Below are 12505 nucleotides of genomic sequence, written 5' to 3'. Positions count from 1 at the left end.
TTATGGGGTGGTGCAGTGGTTAGCACTGCAGCCTCACAGCTCCAGCGACCTAAGTTCAGTTCTGGGTACGACCTGTGCGGAGTTTGCAAGTTCTCCCTGTGACCGCATGGGTTTCTGCCGGGTGCTCCAGTTTCCTCCCACAGCCAAAGACTTACAGGTTGATAGGTAAATTGGCCATTGTAAATTGCCCCTACTGTAGGTAGATGGTAGGGAATAGGTGATTAATGTAGGATTAGTATAAATGGGTGGTTGTTGGTCAGCACAGACTTGGTGGGCCAAAGGGTCTGTTTCAGTGCTCTATAACTTTTTAATCATGCACCCTACATTTAAGTCTACACCACAAACAGCAAGGGACCCGATACTGAGCTCCGCGAACCCCCACTGGAAACAGCCTTCAAGTTACAAAAATACCCTTTAACCATTGCCCTTTGCTTCCTGCCACTGAACCAATTTTGGATCCAACTTGCTACTTTCCCTTGGATCCTATGAACTTTTACTTTACTGATCAGTCTTCCATGGGGCCCTTGTCAAAAGCCTTGCTAAAATCCATGTAAACTACATCAAACACACTACCCTAATAAACCCACCTTGTTACTTCCTTAAAAGAATTCAAACAAGTTGGTCAGGCATGACCTTGCCTCAACACATCCATGCTGACTGTCCTTGATTAATCCGTGCTTCTTGAAATGACAATTTATACCTTCTATCGGAATTGTTTCTAATAATTTGCCTACCATTGAAGTTAGGCTGACTGGCCTGTAATTATTCAGGCTATCCTTTCCTCCCTTTTTAAACAACGTTATCAGTCCTCCAGTCCTCCACCACCATGCCTGTACCCAGCAATGATTGGAAAATGACAATCAGAGTCTCCATTTTTTCTTTCCTTGCTTCCCTTAGCAAACTGGGATACATTTCGTCTGGGCCTATAATAAAAGCAAAATACTGCAGATGCTGAAAATCTGAAATAAAAACAGAAAGTGCTGGAAATACTCAGCAGGTCAGGCAGCATCTGTGGAGAGAGAAGCTGAGTTAACATTTCAGGTCTGTGGTCTGTGTTTTGATGAAAGGTCACAGACCTGAAAAATTAACTCTGCTTCTCTCTCCAAAGATGCTGCCTAACCTGCTGAGTATTTCCAGCACTGTCTGTTTTTATTTCATCTGGACCTGGTGATTTATCCACTTTCAAGGATGCTAAAAATATTTCCTCCCTCACTATATTTATTCGATCCAATATTTCACACTCCTCATCCTCAAATATAATCTCTGCATTATCCCCCTCTTTTGTGAAAGCAGATGCAAAGCATATTTAAAAAGCACGCCCATGTTTTCTTCCTCCACACAAGTTACGTTTTTGGTCTCTAATTGGTTTCACTCTTTCCTTAGTTATCCTATTGCTCTTTATGTATTCATAAAAATCTTTGGGTTTTTCTTGATTTTATTTGCCAATATTTTTTCATGTCATTTCTTTGCTTTCCTAATTTCCTTTTTAATTTCACCCCTGCACTTTCTATACTCCTCTAGGCTTCCCACAATATTGAGCTTATGCCATATGACATAAGCTTTCTTTCTTTGCCTTCTCTGTGGGCGCTTTGATATCCAGGGACATCTAGATGTGTGAGTCCCACCCTTTTTCTTTGTGAGAACATATTTGTCTGAACCCTTTTTTAGTACCTCATTGAATGCCTGTCACTGCACTGACGCTGTTTTTACTGGTGGACTGTTTCCAGTCCACTTCTGACAAATCACATCTCAGCTTAGTAAAACAGGTTGTTTTTTTATTCGTTTGTGGGATGTGGGTGTCGCTGGCTAGGCCAGCAGTTATTGCCCACCGTTACCACTGAGTGGCTTGCTAGACCATTTCAGAGGGCATTTAAAAGTCATCCACACATTGCTGTGGGTCTGGAGTCACATGTCGGCCAGACCAGGTAAGGACAGCAGATCTCCTTCCTTAAAGGACATTAGTGAATCAGATGAGTTTTTGCAAGAATCGACAATGGTTTCATGGTCGCCATTAGACTAATTCCAGATTTATTAACTGAATTCAAATTTCACCATCTGCCGTGGTGGGATTCAAACCCATGTCACCAGAGTATTAGCCTGGGCTCTGGATTACTAGTCCAGTGCCATTACCACTATGCCACCACCTCCCCAATTTAAAACTTTTACTCTTGGTCTACCTTAATCCTTTTCCATTAGTACCCTAAATCTAAATGAATTATGATTATTTCCACTAAAATGCTCTCCCACTGATATCCACTTCCACCTGCCCAGATTCTTTCCTTAAAACTAAGTCCAGAACTGCCCCTGTTTTTCCTGAGCTTGCTACGTACTGGCTAAAAAGTTCTCTAGGATACATTTTATGACTTCTATGCCTTTTACATTTAATTTATCATAGTTAATATTAGGGTAGTTGAAATCCCCAACTATTACTGCCCTTTTGTTTCTGCATTTTTAAGCAATTTGCCTCCACATTTGCTCTTCTATCTCCTACTGACTGTTTGGGGGGTCTGGAGTTCCCAATTGCATCTCTCTTATGTTTCTAGTTCCCAGGTATGACTCTAATGGCTCTGTATTTACCAGGTGTAATTCTGTTAGATCTGTAGTATCCAGGTGTGGATTAATGAACATTCCGACTCCTGTGGCCCTTAGATGTCAAAGCCAATGTACACGTGGCAATGAGGTACCCTTTAACTCAAGGAATGGTGCCTGGGGATATAAATGGCGTAAGGCAGGACTGGTAGACCCGATGATCCCCTATGGCCTAAGTGAGCAGCATAACAAGGTTCTGATCTTTCCATCCTTACCAGGTCCCTGTGCAGGAATCTATGTGACTCCAGATACGCCATGGCTTCACACACGTCCTTGGTCATCTCCAGCAGTTGTAAGCTGCTCAGTTTCCTTCCATATTTTTTCAGGTAATCCAACAAGCAACCATTTGACATAAATTCAGTGACAATATAGATTGGCCGTTGTTTTGTGCAGACGCCGTATAACTGCACCAACTTGGCATGTTTCAACGTCCTAATAAAACGAAAGAAGTACAGTATGACAGTTCATTTACCCAGTTCAGGTGACACATTCCTTCACGCAGCCTGAGTTTATTTATATTTTTCAGTACGCAACGTAAGCATCAAACACTCCCAGGACAGGTACAACACGGGGTTAGATACAGAGTAAAGCTCTCTCTGCACTGTCCCCATCAAACACTCCCAGGACAGGTACAGCACGGGGTTAGATACAAAGTAAAGCTCTCTCTGCACTGTCCCCATCAAACACTCCCAGGACAGGTACAACACGGGGTTAGATACAGATTAAAGCTCCCTCTACACTGTCTTCATCAAACACTCCCAGGACAGGTACAGCACGGGGTTAGATACAGAGTAAAGCTCTCTCTGCACTGTCCCCATCAAACACTCCCAGGACAGGTACAGCACGGGGTTAGATACAGAGTAAAGCTCCCTCTACACTGTCCCATCAAACACTCCCAGGACAGGTACAGCACGGGGTTAGATACAGAGTAAAGCTCTCTCTGCACTGTCCCCATCAAACACTCCCAGGACAGGTACAGCACGGGGTTAGATACAGAGTAAAGCTCTCTCTGCACTGTCCCCATCAAACACTCCCAGGACAGGTACAACACGGGGTTAGATACAGAGTAAAGCTCCCTCTACACTGTCCCATCAAACACTCCCAGGACAGGTACAGCACGGGGTTAGATACAAAGTAAAGCTCCCTCTATACTGTCCCATCAAACACTCCCAGGGCAGGTGCAGCAATGCCAGATATAAGTACCTACCCTGAACTAGCTGATTGACAGCTTAGAGCATCACATTCATTGTTTTCACGATTTCCTTTACTCACATCATTGTTTCAGCCTCATCGATGAAATCGTCCTCAGACATGGAGCCTTCCTTGATCATCTTGATGGCCACCTCGTACTGCCCACGCCATTTACCATGTTTCACTACACCAAACTGCCCATTCCCTAGTTCCCTCAGGAATGTTAGGTCCACGGGATTGATCTCCCAGGCACCTGAGAATGAAGGAAGAAATATCAGCCTTGAATCCAGAGGAAATAGCATGGGGGAGAGGGAATGCAGGTAAATTTCTGATTTCAGAGGGATGAGTTTCATTACACCAAAAATTTCACTCACATGATATTTATTACTGGCTGCTTACTCTTTGGGGAGTGCTATTCTCTGTAATATATGCTGGGGTTGTCTCTATAATATACACAGGTGGCTACTGTACTCTATAACATGCAGAGAAGCTGTTATTCTCTGTAATATACACAGGAGCTGTTACTCTCTATAATTTACACAGTGACTGGTGTTCTCTATAATATACAGACTAGTATTCTCTGTAAGATACACAGGGACAGGTATTCCCCATGTTACACAAAGAGACTGACATTCCCGATCTCTGCCCAGGCCTGTTATTCTCTACAATAAAGTGGGGGGAGGGGTGGGGGTGGGGTGCTGCTAAATGCCATAATATAGACAGGGGCTGTTATTCTCAGTAACATACATATCAGCTGCTATTCTCAATAGGATAGACAGGGGCTGCTATCCTCTATAATATATACAAGGGCTGCTGTTCCCTATGACATAAAAAAGAGCTGCTATTCTCTACAATATGCGCAGAAACTGCTATTCTCTATAATATACACAGGAGCTTCTATTCTCTATAATATACATAGCGACTGCTATTCTTTGTAAATATACAGGAGCTGCTATTCACTATAATATACACAGGAGCTTCTATTCTCTATAATATACACAGCGACTGCTATTCTCTGTAAATATACAGGAGCTGCTATTCACTATAATATACATGGGGATACTATTCTCTATAATATGCAGAGAAGCTGCAGTTCTCTATAATATACACAGGTGTAGCTATTCCCTACAATATGGACAGTGACTGCTATTCTCTACAATATACACAGACTGGTATTCTCTATAAGATACACAGGGACAGGTGTTCCCTATGTTATACAAAGAGACTGACATTCCCAATCCCTGCCCAGGACTGCTATTCTTGATAATAAAGAGGGGGGCTGCTAAACTCTATAATATGGATTTGGGCTGTTATTCACAGTAATATACATAGCAGCTGCTGTTCTCAATAAGACAGACAGGGGATGCTATCCTCTATAATATAGACAGGACTGCTATACTCCATGACATACAAAGGAGCTGCTATTCTCTACAATATACAGAAGGGCTGCTGTTCTTTACGATATACACAGGGGCTGCTATTCAACATAATATACATAGCAGCTGTGATTCCTTATAATATACATAGACACTGCTATGCCCTATAACATACACAGGGACTTTCGCTCTCAAGAATATACACAGGGAGTACTATTCCCCATAACATACACAAGGGCAGAATTTCTCTAAAATTTACACAAGATATACTATGTTTATAATATACACAGGGGCTGCTATTCTTTGCAATACTCAAAGCGGTTGCAACTCTCTATAGTGTACAAAAAGACTGTTCTTGACTATGACATACACAGGAGCTGCGAATCTCTAGAGCTGCTATTTTCTCTTACATACACAAGGGCTGCTATCCTCTATAATATACAAAGGGGGACATGATTTCCCATAATACACATGGGAGAGAGCAGGAGAGAGGAGGAACCATGGAGAGACAGCAGCACCTAAAAGAGAGGGAGAGAGGAGGATCCGGAGACAGACAACTTTATGTGATTGCCTTTAAGAGTGATGTCCCTTTAAGATCATAGCATGCTAATGAGCTGAGTATTAGGATGCAGTCATGTGATTACATGCTAGAGTCACTCTGTAACTGTAACACCAAGAGGCAGCTTCTGTAGATAGTTAGCTGTGTATTACACATAATAGTTAGCTGTAATAAACTTGTTTTGAGATCTTCAATCAACTGAACTCCATACATCTCATTTTATGTTGCATTAGAAACATAAAAAGCTTCTAATTATATATTTTTTATTCATGCATGGGATGTGGGTGTCACTGGCCAGGCCAGCATTTATTGCCCATCCCTAATTGCCCTTGAGAAGGTGGTGGTGAGCTGCCTTCTTGAAACGCTGCAGTCCATGTGGGGTAGGTACACCAACAGTGCTGTTAGGAAGGGAGTTCCAGGATTTTGACCCAGCGACAGTGAAGGAACAACCATATAGTTCCAAGTCCGGATGGTGTGTGACTTGGAAGGGGAACTTGCAGGTGGTGGTGTTCCCATGTATTTACTGTCCTTGTCCTTCTAGTTGGTAGAGGTCGAGGGTTTGGAAGGTGCTGTCTAAGGAGCCTTGGTGCATTGCTGCAGTGCATCTTGTAGATGGTACACACTGCTGCTACTGTGCGTCGGTGGTGGAGGGAGTGAATGTTTGTAGATGGGGTGCCAATCAAGCGGGCTGCTTTGTCCTGGATGGTGTCGAGCTTCTTGAGTGTTGTTGGAGCTGCGCCCATCCAGGCAAGTGGACAGTATTCCATCACACTCATGACTTGTGCCTTGTAGATGGTGGACAGGCTTTGGGGAGTCAGGAGGTGAGTTACTTGCCTCAGGATTCCTAGCCTCTGACCTGCTCTTATAGCCATGGTATTTATATGGCTACTCCAGTTCAGTTTCTGGTCAATGGTAGCTCCTAGGATGTTGATAGTGGGGGATTCAGCGATGGTAATGCCGCTGAATGTCAAGGGGAGATGGTTAGATTCTCTCTTGTTGGAGATGGTCATTGCATGGCACTTGTGTGGCGCGAATGTTACTTGCCACTTATCAGCCCAAGCCTGGATATTGTCCAGGTCTTGCTGCATTTCTACACGGACTGCTTCAGTATCTGAGGAGTCGCGAATGGTGCTGAACATTGTGCAATCATCAGCGAACATCCCCACTTCTGACCTTATGATTGAAGGAAGGTCATTAATGAAGCAGCTGAAGATGTTTGGGCCTAGGACACTACCCTGAGGAACTCCTGCAGTGATGTCCTGGAGCTCAGATGATTGACCTCCAACAACCACAACCATCTTCCTTTGTGCTAGGTATGATTCCAGCCAGCGGAGGGTTTTGCCCCTGATTCCCATTGACTTCAGTTTTGCTAGGGCTCCTTGATGCCATACTCGGTCAAATTCTGCCTTGATGTCAAGGGCAGTCACTCACACCTCACCTCTTGAGTTCAGCTCTTTTGTCCATGTTTGAACCAAGGCTGTAATGAGGTCAGGAGCTGAGTGGCCCTGGCGGAAACCAAACTGAGCATCACTGAGCAGGTTATTGCTAAGCAAGTGCCGCTTGATGGCACTGTCGATGACACCTTCCATCACTTTACTGGTGATTGAGAGTAGGCTGATGGTGCGGTAATTGGCCGGATTGGACTTGTCCTGCTTTTTGTGTACAGGATATACCTGGGCAATATTCCACATTGCACGGTAGATGCCAGTGTTGTAGCTGTATTGGAACAGCTTGGTTAGGGGCGAGGCAAGTTCTGAAGCACAGGTCTTCAGTACTATTACCGGAATATTGTCAGGGCCCATAGCTTTTGCAGTATCCAGTGCCTTCAGTCGTTTCTTGATATCACGTGGAGTGAATCGAATTGGCTGAAGTCTCGCATCTGTGATACTGGGGACTTCAGGAGGAGGCCGAGATGGATCATCAACTCGGCACTTCTGGCTGAAGATTGTTGCAAGTGCTTCAGCCTTATTTTTCGCACTGATGTGCTGGGCTCCCCCATCCTTGAGGATGGGGATATTTGTGGAGCCACCTCCTCCAGTTATTTGTTTAATTGTCCATCACCATTCATGGCTGGATGTGGCAGGACTGCAGAGCTTAGATCTGATCCATTGGTTATGGGATCGCTTAGCTCTGTCTATCGCATGCTGCTTACGCAGTTTGGCATACAAGGAGTCCTGGGTTGTTCTGGTCAATGGTAGGTTCATTGGTTGACACCTCATTTTGAGGTATGCCTGGTGCTGCTCCTGGCATGCCCTCCTGCACTCTTCATTGAACCAGGGTTGATCTCCTGGCTTGATGGTAATGGTAGAGTGGGGGATATGCCGGGCCATGAGGTTACAGATTGTGGTTGAATACAATTTTGCTTCTACTGATGGCCCACAGCGCCTCATGGATGCCCAGTTTTGTATTGCTGGATCTGTTCGAAATCTATCCCATTTAGCATGTTGATAGTGCCACACAACACGATGGACGGTATCCTGGTGGCAGCGATGGTGAGAAGACGAAATCCATGATTGAAGACCACATGAAAACAGCTTTAAAAAGCTACCTACAGTGAAAAGAAAGTGAAAAGAAACACTGGCCCAAACAGTGTAAAGAGAAAAAACTCACCTCCCATGACAGGCTGCAAATCAATCACTGTGAGCGGGTCAGTCAGTATGCCGTTGGTACAGGAACACGAGTTTAAAACAAAGCTTTGAGGTGCTTGCAAAGTTGATTTTTTTAAAAAGGCTCAGTAAAAGAAAGAAACAGGGAAAACATAATCCCCATCTCAGGCTGATCGATTGTTTTCAAAGGCACCCCCATGCTGATCAGGTCCATGCCGGCATCGGAGGCACCCGACAGCAAAAAGCATGGGAATCCTCCATTCACGCAGCTCACAGCTAAAGCTATAAAAGAAATTCATTAAATCACTCCAAGGTGAAGAGCTTTCATTCACTCAGCTAGAGTTTTAAAAAAACTCGTAAAACCACTCAAGCATGAAATATTGCCCACTGAACGGCTGCATAAACAACCCCCAAAGAAAGCATTTGAAATGCCTATTGCACAACTGTGTAAACAGACAGACTAGAGAGCCAAAAAGTAAATAAACAGATAAGCACTGCCACACACCTGCTGCTGTCAATCAAAGCCGCCAAGAGAGCTTCTTAAAGGGGAAACAGTACAGATAAAGCAAGTTCTTAAAGCAAGTTTAAAGCAAAAGAACAGGAAGAAGATGGATACCAATTTTCCCAGCATGAACTGGAAAGCCTTGGATATCCTATCCGAGTTCAAACTGTCCCAACAAAGAATGCAATTTGCTTCACTGATCAAGTAATTGCAGAAACAGAAAAACAGGCTGTAAAAATAATGATAGCAATTGGAAATGAGGGCTTATACAGAATCAATACCTCAGGCTTATCTGAAGAGGACCAGAAAGATCCTGCAAAGATATGGAAAGTGCTGGATGATCAGCTCCGATTGAGAGTGAATTTTCTAATTCACCGCCTAGAATTGGTGTGCTACAGGCAACAGCCACAGGAATCAATAGACCAGTTTGTCAGCAGATGCAGTATCAGAGCTATCAGACTGAATAATGGAGCCGGTGATTGTATCAACACCTATTGAAGCATTTCAGAAGGACCTATTGGGAAAAATGAAAAGTCACAGCATTGATGCACTGCTGGAAGATGGCAGGAAATACAAAGCCATTGTAGCTGGACAACAGCACCTGCAAATATTAGGTGAACCAACAATATTGGCACCATAACCAGGTCAAAAAGAGCAAGCAAGCTACGTGGCAAGTGCTGGCTGTCCCACTCATGGTGAAATTGCCCTGCATTTTGAGACCTGTACAAGGCATACAGTGCAAGAGGACACTGGGCCTGCCTATGCTCGAAAGACACAGCCAGAAATCACAGTGGGACATGAGCCAACAGCCAACAGAAGACAGGTGCAGCAACATGGCAAAATCAGCAAGGAAAGTGCCAGAGCCTTGCATAAATGCAAGCCGATACATGAGGTCCACAGCGAAATAAATCTGAGACAAGACTCAGAGACAAGCAGTTCTCAGACAGAAGATGATCAGGCCTTCCACATTGTGAACCTGACGCATCATGTTGATGAAGTCAAACAACTGGAAGCTATTAACATTGTGTGCCCAAAGAAAGCTGGCAAACATACACTCAGGGTCAAGATTGACACCGGCACTAGTGCAAATATCTTATCAGTCCAAATCCTCAAAGATATGTACCGGAGTCATTGGCTGAGTACCAGGATACAGTCATGTGACAACATGCCAGAGTCACTCTGTAACTGTAATACCAAAAGTCAGCTTCTGTAAATAGTTTGCTCTGTATTGTATATATTAGTTAGCTCTGCTTTGAAATCTTCAATCAACTGAACTCCATGCATCTCATTTTATGTTGCATGAGACAACATAAAAAGCTTCTCATTACAGACAGCACTGTCTAAAAGAGTAGGAGAGTGGAGGACCTGGAGACAGACAGCAGCACTGAAAAGAACCAGTCCAATCCTGTCCAGTCTGTGGCTCCTGAACGGACTGACTGTGTTCCGAGAAAAATGGAAGTGTGACGTCATAGAAAAACAGGTAGTTGATTGGTTGGTGAGTATTTTTCTCATTTATCTTTCAAATTGCAGGTAATTTTAGTAATTGTTAGGATTTATTAGAAGTAGTAAAGGTTTACTAATAGTAGTAAACCTTATTAGATTGGCTGGTGAGTATTTCCTTTTTATCTTAACTAGGGAATTTCCATCAGGGTAAGTAGAACATTTATTGAAATAATAAGAATATAAGCATAGGCAGGACTAGAGACATTAATTAAAATGTAATCAGTGAAACAATTAATTAAACACTATAAAGATAATAGGGCAGGTGATGTGTGGGAGCTCGTGGATATCTGAGTAATCCAAGGCAAGCACACCTGTAGTAAGCATCTGCGGCTGGAGACTTTTCCCTTAACAAATCCGTGCTAGCTTTCCCTGACTAACACGCATTTGTCCAAGTGTCTATTAATTTTGTCCCAAATTATTCTTTCTAGGAATCTCCCCACCACCAAAGTTAAACTGACTGGCCTGTAGTTACTGGGCTTATCTTTACACACTTTTTTGAACAAGGGTGTAACAATTGCAATTCTCCAGTTCTCTGGCACCACCCATGAGTCTAAGGAAGACTGAAAAATTATGGTCAGTGCCTCTGTAATTTCCACCCTCACTTCCCTCAGTATTCTTGGATGCACCTCATCTGGTCCTGGTGCCTTATCCACTTTAAGTACAGACAGCCTATCCAATACCTCCTCTTTATCAATTTTAAACCCTTCTAGTGTCTGAATTACCTCCTGGGTTGAATCTTCTTCCTTAGTAAAGACAGATGCAAAGTATTCATTTAATACCTCATCTATGCCCTCTACCTCCATGCATAAATCCCCTTTTTGGTCCCTAATTGGCTCCAGTCCTCCTTTTATCACCCTTTTACTATTTATATGTCTATAGAAGACTTTTGGATTCCCTTTAATGTTAGCCGCCAGTCTTTTTTCATACTCTCTCTTTGCTTCTCTTATCTGCTTTCTATTTCCCCTCTGAACCTTCTCCTTTCAGCCTGGTTCTGAATAGTATTTTCTATCTGACACCTGTCATAGGCACACCTTTTCTTCTTTATCTTAATTTCTATCTCTTTTGTCATCCAGGGAGCTCTGGCTTTATTTAACCTACCTTTCTCTTTTGTGAGAATATACCTTTATTGTGCCTGAAATATCTCTTCTTTGAAGGTAGCCCATTGTTCAGCTACTGTTTTTCCTGCCAATCTTTGGCTCCAACTTATTCATCCCAGATCCATTCTTACCCCATTGAATTTGGTTTTCCCCCAGCTAAGTATTCTTACTCTGGATTATTATGTGTCCTTTTCCATAGTCAGCCTGAACCTTATGATAGAATGATCATTGTCCCCGAAATGCTCTCCTACTGATACTTGATCCCCTTGGCCCACCTCATGTCCAAGAACCAGATCTAGCAATGCCCCCTTTCCCATTGGACTGGAAACATACTGCTGTAGAAAATGTTTCCAAATACTCTAGGAACTCTTGCCCCTTACTGCCCTTTACACTACTTATCAAGTCTATCCCAGTCTATATTTGGATAATTAAAGTCCCCCATTATAACTGCCCTATTATTTTTGTATCTCTCTGTAATTTCCTTGCAAATTTGTTCCTCCACATCCTTCCCACTAGTTGGTGGCCTATAGACTACACTGAGCATTGTAATCGCTCCTCTTTTGTTCCTTAGCACTAGCCAAATATATTCTGTCCTCGACCTGACTGGGACATCCTCTTTGTCCAGCACTGCAATGCTGTCCTTAATCAATACCACAACCCCTCCCCTTTTTTCCTTTTCCGATCTTTCCTGAGCACCTTGTATCCAAGAATATTTGACACTCAGTTCTGTCCTTCTTTGAGCCATGTCTCTGTTTTTGCCAAAACATTGTATTTCCACATGGCAATCCGTGCCTGGAACTCACCAATCCTATGAACCATACTCCGCGCATTCATATATATGCACTGTCACAGTGATTTAGACTTTATTTCTTTCTCCCTTACTCTGACCCCACTTACTAAATTACTATTCTTTATTCTAGTACTACTTATCTCTCCCTGTATTCTCTGCATCTTGGTATTCCTCTCTAATATTATCTTTTGGTTTCCACACTCCTGCCAACTTAGTGAGATTGGATCTTAGATCGAAAGATCAAGATGTAGAATCAGTTTGGGTAGAGCTCACAAACAGCAAGGGGCAGCAA

The 12505-nt window shown here is 43.2% G+C and overlaps 1 protein-coding gene across 3 annotated transcripts in view; it reads right to left on the bottom strand.

The window, feature by feature from the left end:
* The window catches only part of btk (Bruton agammaglobulinemia tyrosine kinase), a 738635-nt gene that overhangs the window by 43934 nt on the left and 682196 nt on the right, over positions 1-12505 (bottom strand). For all 3 annotated transcript variants that reach the window (XM_068047893.1, XM_068047894.1, XM_068047895.1), the window contains exons 13-14: positions 3862-4033; positions 2805-3021 (exon numbers count right to left, since the gene is read on the bottom strand). In XM_068047893.1, the coding sequence (XP_067903994.1) occupies positions 2805-3021; positions 3862-4033 (389 nt within the window). The remainder of the gene's footprint in view (positions 1-2804; positions 3022-3861; positions 4034-12505) is intronic.

Source organism: Heterodontus francisci, chromosome 15 (assembly GCF_036365525.1).
Source record: "Heterodontus francisci isolate sHetFra1 chromosome 15, sHetFra1.hap1, whole genome shotgun sequence".
NCBI lineage: Eukaryota > Metazoa > Chordata > Chondrichthyes > Heterodontiformes > Heterodontidae > Heterodontus > Heterodontus francisci.
The sequence above is the reverse complement of the archived record's forward strand: the minus strand, read 5'-3'. Positions and strand labels throughout refer to the sequence as shown.